Genomic DNA, 15,736 nt, shown 5'->3' with positions numbered 1-15,736 from the left:
TTATGTTTTACATAGCTATACCTGCAAAAAGGGCCAGCCTGAAGTCTTTTAGCAGATCTTCATTTTCTGACTAAAGTTCCACTTTAACGGTTTCGCCAAACAGTAACATTCAAGGCATGCCATGAATGATAACTGTCATATTTGCTTTTGCTCTATGTCAAGCCATTAAATGCATGGTATAAAAACTGATGTACAGCACCATAGCAACTGTGGATGAAACATAGGCTAAGTTTTAAAAAGATTCGAGTGGGGTTAGGGTTAGAACCTCCGTTGGCTTACTTTACTGTCTGTGTCCCTGTTGGAGAGATTCTCTCTGTCTACTGACATGATAGCCATCTCCAGGGCAAAAAATTATGACTTTTGACATCGGTAAGGAAAGGAAGCTTCCAATGGAGACATGCACCTGTTCCATTGACAGCTAAGAGAAGGTTTCTGCTTATTTAACAAAAAAATTCAGGCTGTAAACAGGGCCCCTAACATCTTTCAAAGTTAAGATTAACATAGATGTTAGTGTGCTTAGAAGAATTTCCAGATCTGTATATAAAGTACTATAGGATTGTTCCAACATTTTTGGGAAATATGACTAGAAAATGTTGCCATATTCAACAAATCTTTGCATTTATATCAGAAATAATCTTCCTGTGAAGGTTTTGTATTCCATTGCAAACATATCTGAAATCTCTCTATGCTGTGATATGTGCAACATGTGTGCAGGAAAAATATGTATATAGAAGATAATGGCACTTGAGATAGGACACTTGTGTGTTGTGACCATTAAACACTCCTCCATAAGCCATAGCTGGAGGCATGATCCATCCATGCAACCTCAGCTAAGCTTTCCTCTACGATCTATAAATGATGTCACTGATGGTGGTAATGGATGCAAAGATTCTGCCTATGTTGAACACCTAATAGGTCTGTAATTCAATCAGTGCATTATGCTAGAGGAACCAGACCCTGTGTGAATCGATTTTGCCAGCTGCTTACCTAATAAGCTGAGAACGCGATCAAGGGCGGTCAGTGTGCCTGTGACAGCATTAAGGGTATCACCGGCTTTAGATTCAGCTTCTGTTGCACTATCAACAATCTGAAGGCAGAAAGAAAGCATGTCAAGTACAGAGTAAAGAAGAAGCATTTTAGGACTCTTTACCAATACACGTAAACATTACTGGGCTGATTTGTAAGTCAGGGAATGTAGTCATAATGCAACCAGGTATGGTTCAGAAATTGTCTCTTAGCTGGCCTTGCTACTGTAAACTGATATCTGATTGGTTGCTCTGTTTTGTATACACCGGTTGTACAATGAATGCATTCCAGAAGCTGCAAACAACATACAGTATGTTAAAAAAAGGGAAGAACAAACTCCAAAACTGTCCCTACTTCCTCCTATCTGGAATTCAAACTTCGACAATAGAAGCAATAAAGAATACAACTACACAAAAATCATGTGTGTCACTCAGCAGCCACTTAAAAAAACAAAGTAAAATATTAACATGTATAAAAATTCATCAAAGTGGAGCTCCTGTCAACAAAACGCATTGACTGGCTAACATATGTATATAGACATATATGAACAGTAAATACACAATATTGAATTAGTAACACACAAAAGCGTTTTGTTGACAGGAGCACCGCTTTGATGAAAGATTATGTCTGTTTGAACATACAGTATGTGACACAGTTGGCACACAAAGTCAAGGTTACGCTGGTCAGAGACATAGCAGAAGCTGATTGCTCATAGATTACCGGTACATTAAGGAAACTCTACTTTTGTGGGGGAAAAAATAGCAAATACAAAATATAGCATATACAATTTCTGCACAAACTATGTTGTAATTTAAAATGTAAGTTAATCTCTTTAGAAAAAATGAAAAGGTTAAAGAGGAGGTCTCTATCGGCGCTCGGGTGCTGCCACCGCCATTGCCTGTAGGGGAAACCGGCAGTGAAGCCTTGCAGCTTTACAGCCGGTTCCCTACCGTGCATGTGCGAAGCGTACTGCGCTTTGTGAATGGCCCGTCAGCAGGGAAGGAGGGGAGGGGCCGAACTTCCAGGTGACCTGGCTGCATCTCGCCGCAGCCAGGTCTCCTGGAAGTAGGGACTGGTACCTGTCAAAAACAGGTACATGTTCCCTCCTCCCCGCACCGGGGGCACCGGAGGAGGGAAGCAGATAAGCAGAGCTTCCACTTTTGGGTGGAACTCCGATTTAACTAAAACTGTACATCCCCCCCCCCCCTCCCCAGTCTCCACTGTATTTGCTGAGTTGTCAGTGCCCATACGGCCGGCATAGCAGTCCGGGGAATTTGAAATCTCTGCTCTACTCCTTCTTCCTACAGCGGTTCAGGGAAAGATCAAAATAATTCTGATTGGTCAGTGCCAAGACAGAGCATCACTCTGATTCGGCCCAGAAGTGCCGCAGAAAGAATATCGGGGATTTCAGATCCCCGGACCACTGCACCAGTTTTGTGGGCACTGACAACTCATCACCTACAAAGGTAAGTACAGCAGGGACTGGGAGGAAGGTTGGGGAGGATGGATGATGTTAGTTCACCTTTTCTGAATAGATAAACTAACCCTTTAATATTATTAAAAACAACCTTTCCTTTTAAGTCTACAGCCACTGTAATTTTCCATAAAATGTAATGCAAAATTAATTTTGCTGGTGTATGGAATGCCCTCAGAAATGTAATTTACTGTGTGTGTGATTGGCTCACTGATTTTCCATGAAGTCTACACTAAGATTCACATTCACAGAAAGTCACATTTTAGGCATCCCTTGCAACAGGAATTTCAGTTTTGGTGAGATACGCCTCAAGGGTAAAATGCTTCTTTTTTCTTTTTCTTTTTTATTCAAATTCTTTATTTATCAACAAACATGCATACAGTACAGGAGAGGTAAAGGAAACTTGTTCAAAGGGATCACATTTTTAGCATAGTATCAGTGGAGACATAAAGTAGAAAAAGGCATTAATGAAGACAAATGAAGGTAAATTTCTTATCACCCGATATAAACCATTCTTTATACAGGAGTAGACATTCAAAAGTTTACTAAGGCCTAAAAATCTCTCTCTTTGTGGGTTTATAATTATGAATAAAACAAAAGGGGAAAAGATAATGAAAGAACGAATATGGAAATGTTGCATATAGCAGAGCAATGTGGGTGGGGGGGAGGGGATCTAGGAGTCATCACCAGGTTGATTAAATGGTCTCTCTATTGGTGAGGGCAAAGAAGTGATGTAATGGGCAGTGGTAATGATCTATTGGACCTATCCTCAGTAAGGATGACCTCAGGCGTGTTCGCAACCCGCACATGCAGAGCACGCCAGGAAGTCGCTAATTGCAAGCAGTGAGACATTTTGCTGATCCACGGCTGCAGAGATTGAGCAATGTCTCACTGGCTGTGATTAGTGCTGTGCAGTGCTGACTTCCTGGCGGGCTCTGCATGTGCGGGTTATGAACATGTCTGAGCTCATCCTTAGTCCCCAGGAGCTACGAAAGAAGGGAAAAATGGGGGGAAGAGCGGAGGAAAGGCTCTGCTGAAAGACACTTAAACTGATGCCAGTAAAATCAGTCTTATTAAACACATCTGCACACATTGCAAACAGAAAATTATACAAATTTTTTTTTTTTGTTGGGTAAATATATCACACGTCTGTATTCCATATACTTTGTGGTTTATATATTATGTGTAAAAATCTGACATGTGTACCTATAATATCTCTTATAGCAAACTGACCCTCTAGAGATGACCCTAAGTATATGGGTTGAAACGCGTCAGTCTTTATACCACTGGCATTCTGATATGTAATGTTTTTGTATAATTTTCTGTTTGCAATTTTGTATCTGGAACAGTTTTTATTCTCCTACTAGAGCTCATATTTTAACTATCATGTTATTATCCTTTGTATAATACCAATAAAATATTTTTCTATACATACCACTTGACCCAATCTTTTACCTTGCTGCCAAAAAACTCCCTTCGGGGGAACTTTCCCATTTTGTATTATTGGGGTGAGCAGCACCTTTACCTCTCCCTATATGTGTCCTCCCTTTGTTATTTGTCAACTTCCTTTAACAGACCAATCTGTCCAGTGATGTTTAGAGGGTAGAGACAAACCACTGGCAAGGGTGCTTACAACGGTCAGTTTTATTTAATTATGTAAAACATTTATCCTAAATAAAAAAAATAAAAAATAAAACATCTGTAAAGGCTTAAAAAGTGTTGGCAGGAATTTGACTTTAATTTGTTAGTCAAGTTCATCTGAATCAATTAGCGCATATAACACTACCCTCTCCCCGCAGACAATGCTGCTGTCCAAAGGTGTCTACATTGCTCCTCCTCTATCCAGATTGGAGACACCCCAAGATAGGAAGCATGTTACTGGTCACCAGGTGAAAAGAAAGGAAAAAAAAGCCTAAAAAATAAAACTGGTTAAGTCACATTTAAGGATAAGTAAGCTGCAATCTATTGTATTCTTTTATTTTTGGGTTTGACCCACTATGATACCGCTTTAAGGACTTATATTGCATATAGACACATGTTTCTTACCAACTGTGCAGCTGCACTGTCTTCTGCTGCTTTCTTTGCTTTCTCTTCCAGTTCTCCAGCTGGTTTTCTAGCCATTTTCTGCAGCTCAGCAAACTCATTCTCCAGTGCCAATGCCAGTTGAGCAGAACTGTTTGCATCTTGGCTCATTCGCAGCATGTCCTGAGAAGCACAATACAAGGAGTTAACCAGCTATTAAAGTTGATGTAAACCCACTCTCATCCTTTCTAAACTACTGCAATATTGGTTATCTAGAAGGATATACATGCCTCCTGCATGGATACTTATTTGTCAAATGTCTCCCCTCTGTCTGCTATGAAACCCCGAAAAACTTCAGATTTTGTGGGTGGGTCTGTTTTCCAGGACTCAGTGGGTGGAGTCGTGATGTCAGTAGATTCCCCACCCACCTCTACACTCCCCTTATCAACATGCATTTTCTCCTGTGTATTTCTTACATTGAACTTCTTCTATGATCAGTAACATCCAGTCAAAACCCAGAAAAGTCCCCACATGACTTCAGCATGCCAAATCATGTTGAAGTGTGGAACAGCCAATCCTTGCAGAACTGCTGAAGAAAGGAGTGGGGGTGGGAATTAAAAAATAATGCATGTCTTAGGCTAGTGCACGCGATATGTAAGTCACCTGTCAATCACAGCAAGGGGGAAGAACGGACAAATATTTCACAGTTTGCCCCTTTTATTTCACTGAAAAAAAGATATGTGGATTGCTCAGAGCTGGATTAACTCTTTGTAGCAAGACTGGGCACAGTTGATCTGAAATCCCATACTCTATATTGTGCCAGACAATAAAAATAACATTTTGGGTTTACATCCACATTAAGGTCTAAGCGTTGTGTCCAAAAGACAGATAGGAACACCCACAGACCACAAAGATCTGTTAATGCACTGTAATGGGAAACCTGCAAAACTGATACAGGTCAGCGACTCAGAAAGTAATGACACCCTTGTTTTCAGCATGACAGCCAAACTATTTGCATTATGAGAAGGAAAAAGCAGTAATGGCAGATTGGATCAAATGTTGAGTGGCTAGAACCCATGCCAGGTTTTTATTGCTGTGCTTGTCTTTATTAAGGCCATTTACCCTTAATGTTTTTGTCCTGGTGACCACAGTCACTGGGACTGACAGTAAATAGAAAATTTGAAAGGTTGAGATGTCTCCAACACAGGACTAGAGGGAAAATAATCCAATGAGGATTATTGTTTTTTAAAAACTTGTTATAATGTAAAATTTGATATATAACTGGAGACAGTCATTGCTCATTATATACTAAGGCTCATTTTCCTGCTTTGCAGTGATATATGATGACTATGCTATACAGAGTGACTAAATGCACTGAGTCATTGATAGTTCCCTTAGTGGCTAAGCCAAAACATATACAAAACTATGTATGTACAAATGAACATTTTTTTAAAAATTACTTTAAAAGGTAAACATTGCAATAATAACTGAAACATAAACTCATTAAAAAAATACACTATACCTTCCCTCTAACTTGTGGCTTAGTTAGGGAGAGCAAGTGGCTCACAATGGAAGCATCAGCTCCATCACAACTTCTCAGCCTGAACCTCAGAGCAAGCTGTCCAATCTGAACAGAATTTGGCAATGTATGGAAACCATAATTCCACCATGTCAAAATGTATACTTTATTTTTGGTAGATGCTGGCAGGTTCAAACACTTCAATGCTTATATATTTGGGAAACTCCAGTAATGATATCTTTTTACTCAATCTCCTACCTAGACCCTCCAGTTGTGGCCATCACATTATTTCTCAAACTTCCATGACAGACTTTACATTGTGGACTATGCAGCAGAAGAGAGTGTTCCATGGCACTCATAGCAGAGTCGTAATAGCTGGATCTTTAATGTGAAAGTCCTACATCCTATAAAATGCTGGTGGATTATTCAGCCCAGGACCTAAAATCCATCCAAAATACTGGTTCTGTGAGGAATAACCCTCAAAGAGATAATTTTGCTGGCTTGTTGCAGGTTTCATATGCGTTAACTCTATACAGTCTGTAGAAAGCTACTGTATATCATTCTTGGCAATCAGAGCACGTACCTGTTCTATTGCAGTTGTGATACTCTGAGCTTCTTCAGAATTCTCTACGGCCATATCAGCATCCTTCTCTGCACCCATGAGTGCTGTGCTTGCTCTTTCCGTGGTACTTGTGGCTCCCAGTACACGTCTCTGGATCTCAGGGAGGAGCCTCATTGCCTCTTCTGCTGCTCTGCGTCGATCTCCTACCTGGTTTCCAAACCCTACATTTTAGAAGTATAGTTATTAACAAAGGTGGAGCTAGGTTGCTTTAAACCTAAAAAGCAAACCAGGGTGCTTTCACATGTCCACTCCAGTACCCAAAATGCACACAAACTCTAAACACCATGTAGCAAGCATATGTCCTTAGACTCTGTTCACACCTAGGCGTTCCGGATCGTGGATGGAATTGCTGCGATTCTGCCCGCTATTCCTGAATCACCACAAAATGCATGACGTGCTTGCATTCCCGTTACTTTCAATGGCACCCCAATAATGACACGATTTTGCAGTGATTATCACCCAAAAAAACACGGCAAAATCGCACACAAAAAATTATGGGATGGCTGTCGCCCAAAAGAAATGAATAAAGGTGAAATTTCCAACGGGGGGGGCACCAGTTTTGGTGACCCCAAAGGAATCCCTTTATTTTCGTGTTGCTGGCATTTCTTGCTAATCCCTTTAATTTGCAGGGATTTCTTCTCACTTCCTGTTTGGTTATGGGACAGGAAGTGAAGGGAAATCTCTGCAATGAGACTCAGAGAGCGAAAAAAAATAACCCTCCTTTGCTCTATCCAAAATGTAAAAAAATTTTTGCCTATAGTTCTACTTAAAACATCAACATAGCATGTTATACAGTGGTGTGAAAAAGTGTTTGCCCCCTTCCTCATTTCCTGTTCCTTTGCATGTTTGTCACACTTAAGTGTTTCAGAACATCAAACCAATTTAAACAATAGTCAAGGACAACACAAGTAAACACAAAATGCAATTTGTAAATGAAGGTGTTTATTATTAAAGGTGAAAAAAAATCCAAACCATCATGGCCCTGTGTGAAAAAGTGATTGCCCCCCTTGTTAAAACATACTATAACTGTGGTTGTCCACACCTGAGTTCAATTTCTCTAGCCACACCCAGGCCTGATTATTGCCACACCTGTTCACAATCAAGGCATCACTTAAATAGGAGCTGCTTGACACAGTAAGGTCCACCAGAAGATCCTTAAAAGCTACACATCATGCCGAGACCAAAAGAAATTCAGGAACAATTGAGAAAGAAAGTAATTGAGATCTATCAGTCTGGAAAGGGTTATAAAGCCATTTCCAAAGCTTTGGGAATCCAGCGAACCACAGTGAGAGCCATTATCCACAAATGGCGAAGACATGGAACAGTGGTGAACCTTCCCAGGAGTGGCCGGCCGCCCAAAATTACCCCAAGAGCGCAGCGACGACTCATCCAAGAGGTCACAAAAGACCCCACAACAACGTCCAAGGAACTGCAGGCCTCACTTGCCTCAGTTAAGGTCAGCGTTCATGCCTCCACCATCAGGAAAAGACTGGGCAAAAATGGCCTGCATGGCAGAGTTCCAAGGAGAAAACCACTGCTGAGCAAAAAGAACATCAAAGCTCGTCTCACTTTCTCCACAACACATCTTGACGATCCCCAAGACTTTTGGGACAACATTCTGTGGACCGATGAGACAAAAGTGGAACTCTTTGGAAGGTGTGTGTCCAAGTATATCTGGCGTAGAAGGAACACTGCATTTCATAAAAAGAACATTATACCAACAGTAAAATATGGTGGTGGTAGTGTGATGGTCTGGGGCTGTTTTGCTGCTTCAGGACCTGGAAGACTTGCCGTGATAAAAGGAACTATGAATTCTGCTGTCTACCAAGAGATCCTGAAGGAGAATGTCCGACCATCTGTTCGTGTACTCAAGCTGAAACGAACTTGGGTTCTGCAGCAGGACAAAGATCCTAAACACACCAGCAAGTCCACCACCGAATGGCTGAAGAAAAACAAAATGAAGACTTTGGAGTGGCCTAGCCAAAGTCCTGACCTGAATCCTATTGAGATGTTGTGGTATGACCTTAAAAAGGCCATTCATGCTCGAAAACCCTCTAATGTAACTGAATTAGGACAATTCTGCAAAGATGAGTGGGCCAAAATTCCTCCAGGACGCTGTAAAAGCCTCATTGCACGTTATCGCAAACGCTTGGTTGCAGTTGTTGCTGCTAAGGGTGGCCCAACCAGTTATTAGGTTTAGGGGGCAATCACTTTTTCACACAGGGCCATGATGGTTTGGATTTTTTTTCACCTTTAATAATAAACACCTTCATTTACAAATTGCATTTTGTGTTTACTTGTGTTGTCCTTGACTATTGTTTAAATTGGTTTGATGTTCCGAAACACTTAAGTGTGACAAACATGCAAAGGAACAGGAAATGAGGAAGGGGGCAAACACTTTTTCACACCACTGTACATGTTGTTGCTGCACCATATTTTATGGGTGCGCCAAAGCTACAGCTCAGGAAGGTGCCATCCCTTATTATTTTATACGGCACCAATATGCAGCTGTTTACATTATGATGTACAAAATCATACTCAAATAGAGAAAGCTCTAGGAATAGAATCTCTGCCAAAAACACCTTACAGTGTAGAAATTGGCCTACGATAGAACTAGCAAGTACTCTGAATAAGTCTAACAAATATTTTGTAGTATTTTTGCAAAAAAATTTTTAGACAGTTGACAGCATACCCACCCTTCAGGCTACTGAGCATCCCCTCGATCTCATAGTATGTAGCGTTCCCTGACATCATGGCCTGATTGGCTTTATTCTTTGCAGCATTTGCCCGTGACAACAGCTGATCCCCCATCTGCAAGACAATGGATCACACCATGACATTACATACTACTGATCAGTATTTCACACTCATGAATGTTTAAGCCACTACATCTGTCTGAAACAGCTTTTCTCTTATGAGTATTATTATTCTGAAATATAAAGGATTTTCTTTTGCTCTTATTTAGCAGAATAGAGAAAGAAAATATTATTATATTATTATAATAAATACACTATCTATATATATATACATATGTTACATATTGAGTCCTGACCAGGCTTCCTGGGGTGGAGAGCACCGCACTATCCCACACCAGTACAATAGTACCTTGGATTACGAGCATAATTTGTTCCAGAAGCATGCTTGTAATCCAAAGCACTCGTATATCAAAGCAAGTTTCCCCATAGGAATCAATGTAAACTCAGATAATTGGGTCCACAGTCACTGCTGGTGTATGCAGTACCACATTTGGTCAGAGTTGCGAGGTCGCTCAGAGAAACTCGGGAACGGAGTGTTGCTTAGTGTCTCTGTGCATCTCTGAGCATCACCGGCACCCCCAGTTAAAATATAATTAATAATTTAATATATAATATAATATATTAAATAGCAAACCAGTAATCCCCCTAATGTGATTTTCACTACCACCACCACAATTGGCATTCTGACACTCTATAATGCATACCTCTCTAATGGGATGTGAGGGAGGTCTGCTATGTGTCAGATTTGGTTTGCTTCAATAAAATAGCAAAGCAAAATGATTGTGTGCAAAGCATGAAAACCCAAAGCAGCCAATGAGACTTTAGTATAGTGATTTCACATCAAAGACATTGGAATCTTGGTTTCCAGATATTTGTATTATAAAAAAAAAGTCAAATTATATATGAACTAATATGTAATGTAGTCAGATCAGGCTCAGAGAGTAGACAGGCTGCTTTAGGGAAGAGAATCTCTGGATTGGTGTGGTTTATTATTCTCAGTCTTACTCTGGCCACACACATCAAGTTTTTAGATCTGATTGGAATTTTGAATTGTATTTACAAATACTTTCTTACAATAGTTGTGTGTGTATTATAATTGGCTCTAGTTAAACCAAATTCCAATTGGATAGTATGATAAAAAATTGAGAATCAACCTAAAAAAAGCTCAAAATATCAGTAAAAAAATACCCAAATGTACAAATAATTTTTATAGATGCAATCTGAATATCAAAACAATTCAACGTGTGTACCATGTGGCACCTTTTTACAAATGTCTCTAAAGCTGGCCATACATTATACAATTTTCTTGTTCAATTTCCTTTAGATATACCTTCAACTATGTAGTGCAAGGGCCTGCCTGATTGCATACAAATTTTAATTGTTTTGGCTTGACCTCATATTTTATGGTTTTGGTCAATCTAAAGGAAAATTGTACAAGAAAATTGTATAATGTATAACTTGCTAAGGTTATACAGTACATAATATACCAGAGGTCTCCAAACTTTCTAAACAAAGGCCAGTTTACTGTCCTTCAGACTTTAGGAGGACCAGATTGTGGTCAGTGGGAGAGAAAATATCCTGGATTCAGTAGGAATAAACAATGCCACAGGCTTTGAGGTCCGTGGGAGTATAGAAATGATGTCATGGTTAGTAGAAGGAATAGTGCCACATCATTGATATCATGTTGGAGTAATAGTGGCCCAATGCTGACATCATGTTGGAGGAATATTGCTCCATCATTGGTGTTGGTGGCTGGAATTATGGTCCACCCTTGGTGTCAGTGGGAAGAATAGTGCCCCAGGGCCAAAAAAAAGGCTAGCAAAGGGCAGCATTTGGCCCGTGGGTCGCAGTTTGGAAACCATTGCATTATACAATCGTCTTGTGCAATCTATTTTAGATATACCATCAACTCCGTAGTACAAGAGCCAATCTGATTTTATACAAATTGAATGGATTGTTTAAGTGTGTCCTCCTATTACAATGTGTTGGTAAATCTAAAGGAGATTGTACGGAGATTGTATCACATACAGAAACTGACTCACACAGAAACAATATTGATTTATATTCCCATACTGTCAGTGAATCAGATACTGGGTGGTTATAATGTATTATATGTTCCCACCTGTTTGTACTTTTGCCCTTCAAAAAGTTGCTGCTCGGCACTCTGCTCCCAGACGTTGAGTTTGTTCTGTAAATTTTTGCTCTGAGATATTTCTGCTTCTACTGAAGTTCTCAAGGATGAAGATTCTCGCCTAAGACGCTCCATCTCCTCCTGATAATTAAAAAGATGCATCAGTGACGGCCATAACTTTCCTCATGCAGAATTTGTTTTGCTCTCATGTGATGTTGTTGGAACTGAATGCTTTTATTTTTAAGCAAGAATAATGAAGTATAATATTTTCCAACATGCAGTTGACTTCTTCTCAAAAAACCTAATAAGCAGAACCTGCCAACTGTGACTTTTTAGAATGAACAGAAGGAAAATACTTAAAGCAGTAGTAAAGTCTGCTTTATGACTACTACCATCAGGTAAGTCTATGATAAGGCTTACCATAGGTACGATGAATATCTCCTAAACATATACCCTTTAGGAGATATTCACATTAGTAGAGGCTGGTGACACCACCGGCACATGCACACTGTGCTCTGATTGGAAGGCATATTGGAGTATGGCGTCCATTGGGAGCACTGTACCGCAACTGTGACGTCATCGCGGCCCAGCCATTCAAACGGCTGCAGCCTGTGAACCCAGACGGAAAACCAGGTGAAGATGGATGGAGGACTTTGTTTTATGTCTATCACAATATGCTAGTATGTGTTGTAAACTAGTACATTATGACTTAAACTGCCCGGTGGTCATTTTTATTTTTTGTTTGTACTTTACTACTACTTTAAATCATCCATTCATTTACATGTAATCCCTTACAGTCACAAAATCATTTTCAGTTCAGCTAGTCTAATACCCTTAAATCTGTATTTTTTATTGTGTTGCTTTGTGTCAGCTGAAAGTTCTTGCTGCATAGGCTGGATTGGAGGAAGAGTAATTTACAAACCACTCAGTGTCTGCTACTGTTCTCTGCCAATCCCTCCATTGGCTGCCACTCACCCAATGAATTAAATTCAAAATACTAACAATAAGATACAAAGCCATCCACAACTCTGCCCCCAGCTACATCACTAGTCTAGTCTCAAAATATCAACCTAATCGTCCTCTTCGTTCCTCCCAAGACCTCCTGCTCTCTAACTCCCTCATCACCTTATCACCAGGACTTCTCCCGAGCCTCTCCCATCTTCTGGAATACCGTAACCCAATCTGTCAGACTATCTCCAAATCTATCTACTTTTAGGCCATCCCTGAAAACGTTTCTCTTCGGAGAAGCTTACCGTGCCTCCACCTAATAACCGTCTTTATTTTCTTCATCAGCTCATCGACCACAGATATTACCCTTTCATATCACTTGACCCTCCCTCCTAGATTTTAAGCGCTAATGAGCAGGGCCCTCTGATTCTTCCTTTATTGAATTGTATAAATTAAATGTACTGTGCAAACTGTCAGCACTATATAAATCCTGTATAATAATAATAATTTAGGGGACTATTTATATATAAAAAAAATATCTTTATGAATGTCTCAGCATTCACCAAAAGTTATGAATAATACCCGTAATGCTTGTAATAATAGTGAAATGTCAGTTTCTATTTGTTGTCTTTTACAGGGCGATGTTACATTTTCCATGCAAAAGGCAACAAATGGGAACTGACATGTTACACATATTACAAACATTAAAGCGGGAGTCCGCCGGGAGTTCGCCATTTTTTTTTTTTTTTTTTAAAGCCAGCAGCTACAAATACTGCAGCTGCTGACTTTTAAAATAATGACACTTACCCGCCCAGCGCGCCTGCGATGTCGGCACCCGAAGCTGATCTCTCGACCTTCTCTCGGGTGCTGCCACCGCCATCTTGGGTATGGGAATCAGGAAGTGGAGCCTTTCGGCTTCATTTCCCGGTTCCCTACTGCGCATGCACGAGTCGCGCTGCGCAATAAGGATGGTCCCCGCTGTCTCTGGGATCCGTGTGTTTCCCAGCAGGCAGCGGGGGACCTTCGGAAAGGGGCGTAGATTCTGCAGAAAGGGGCGTACCTTCTGCAGAATCTACGCTGGAAGTGGGTGCAGATACTTGTACTGTACAGGTACCTGCACCCCCCTCCCCCCTGAAAGGTGCCAATTGTGGCGCCGGAGGGGGGGAGGGTTCCAATGAGCGGAAGGTCCACTTTAGGGTGGACCTCTGTTTTAATTATGTAATATCTGTGGCTTTTGACGAAATGCTAAGACACTTGAAAAGCAAATCTTTTTTTTATTTTTTATAGACTTCTTAGGGTTATAATAAATGAATGAGAAAAAAAGAGAACTGCGCTAACCTCAAATGCCCAAAGTGAATGGGGTATGTGTATGTGCCAAACCCACGATATGAGTCTTAGTATCTCATTGTCTCTAAGACCACCTCAAAGATATAATGCATACTATTATATGTACAAATAAATAAAATTAAATACAAAAATGAGACACAGATACGTGTCAATAATGTGAATTACCCAAACGCAGTACAGATTGTGTAGATCTCTGTGCATATACCCCTAAAGTAAAAAATTATTTTGTTTTTAGTTTTTTTACATAAAATGAATTATCAAAAAGTATTCTGAGACACTCTATATAATGTCCATATAATTATATACCAAAATATTATGAAATGTCCATATGGTAAATAAACACCGGTGAAGAAAAACTTCAAAGAGCTGAATTAGAAGTGCACAAATTAAAAATCTTCTCCAGAAATGTAATGTGCTTTTCCCATCACCGAATGAATGAATTGGCTCCTTACCAGATCCAAGCGACCCCCCGTTACAGAGGGTCACCACAGGCAAAAACAATCAAAGGATATCCGGATAACGGTTCCCCCTCAGGCGATCCCGAATCTTTCACGCAATAGGGCTATGGCTGTTGCTCCACATACGAAACGCGTAGGGCGGTGCGAACGTGTCGACGTCACCCCAGTCGTGTTCGTTCTTTTTAGACCAAGAAGGACGGGTTGGTCTCTGCGTTGGCGTGTGTCCGGCCGGTGCACGCTTCTGTTTTGAACCTGCTTTTAAAGTCTTTTATGTAAGTGTATACGCTCGTTTTTTGCACATTAAAATCATTGGTTTTACACTATCTGGAGCCTATGTTTTTCCCTATGTGATACCACGTTGAGTTGGGAGTGATATGTGGAGCAACAGCCATAGCCCTATTGCGTGAAAGATTCGGGATCGTCTGAGGGGGAACCGTTATCCGGATATCCTTTGATTGTTTTTGCCTGTGGTGACCCTCTGTAATGGGGGGTCGCTTGGATCTGGTAAGGAGCCAATTCATTCATTCGGTGATGGGAAAAGCACATTACATTTCTGGAGAAGATTTTTAATTTGTGCACTTCTAATTCAGCTCTTTGAAGTTTTTCTTCACCGGTGTTTATTTACCATATGGACATTTCATAATATTTTGGTATATAATTATATGGACATTATATAGAGTGTCTCAGAATACTTTTTGATAATTCATTTTATGTAAAAAAACTAAAAACAAAATAATTTTTTACTTTAGGGGTATATGCACAGAGATCTACACAATCTGTACTGCGTTTGGGTAATTCACATTATTGACACGTATCTGTGTCTCATTTTTGTATTTAATTTTATTTATTTGTACATATAATAGTATGCATTATATCTTTGAGGTGGTCTTAGAGACAATAAGATACTAAGACTCATATCGTGGGTTTGGCACATACACATACCCCATTCACTTTGGGCATTTGAGGTTAGCGCAGTTCTCTTTTTTTCTCTTTCTGTTTTGTGTATTTTTGGTGTACATTTGAATTGCAGCTTCCGACCAATATCATTCTTATTCCGTAGCGCAGTTTCTTTCTTTTTGCTCTCTTTTATAATAAATGAATGTTATACATAGAGAGAATTAGAAAAATACTACATTAGGGCCACTAAATTTAGTTGATGATCATAGAAAATAAGTATTTATTTCCTATATTTTTTTTACCTTTATCAAGTGACCATAATGTGGTATTTTCCTGATTTATTCTGTATAACCTGGCGAAAAAATAGCCAAATAACATTCAATGTTGCCTCCATTCGCACGTGAACGTAAATGCAGTTTCCCAGGTTGGATAGCTATGATTTTTTTTTATAAATATGCCCCTTAAAGTTGCTGCCACAAAAAGTATAAAAAAATTAAATAAAAAAGTTCCAAATGCTATACACAAACAATATATGT

The 15,736-nt window shown here is 39.9% G+C and overlaps 1 protein-coding gene across 1 annotated transcript in view; it reads right to left on the bottom strand.

The window, feature by feature from the left end:
• The window catches only part of LAMC2 (laminin subunit gamma 2), a 72,578-nt gene that overhangs the window by 1,652 nt on the left and 55,190 nt on the right, over positions 1 to 15,736 (bottom strand). Inside the window, exons 18-22 of the mRNA XM_077453130.1 lie at positions 11,542 to 11,691; positions 9,360 to 9,474; positions 6,625 to 6,824; positions 4,547 to 4,705; positions 988 to 1,087 (exon numbers count right to left, since the gene is read on the bottom strand). Coding sequence (XP_077309256.1) covers positions 988 to 1,087; positions 4,547 to 4,705; positions 6,625 to 6,824; positions 9,360 to 9,474; positions 11,542 to 11,691 — 724 coding nt within the window. The remainder of the gene's footprint in view (positions 1 to 987; positions 1,088 to 4,546; positions 4,706 to 6,624; positions 6,825 to 9,359; positions 9,475 to 11,541; positions 11,692 to 15,736) is intronic.

This window comes from Lithobates pipiens, unplaced genomic scaffold (genome assembly GCF_037356315.1).
Source record: "Lithobates pipiens isolate NorthernLeopardFrog02 unplaced genomic scaffold, aLitPip1_a1.2 Scaffold_23, whole genome shotgun sequence".
Classification (NCBI taxonomy): domain Eukaryota; kingdom Metazoa; phylum Chordata; class Amphibia; order Anura; family Ranidae; genus Lithobates; species Lithobates pipiens.
The sequence above is the reverse complement of the archived record's forward strand: the minus strand, read 5'-3'. Positions and strand labels throughout refer to the sequence as shown.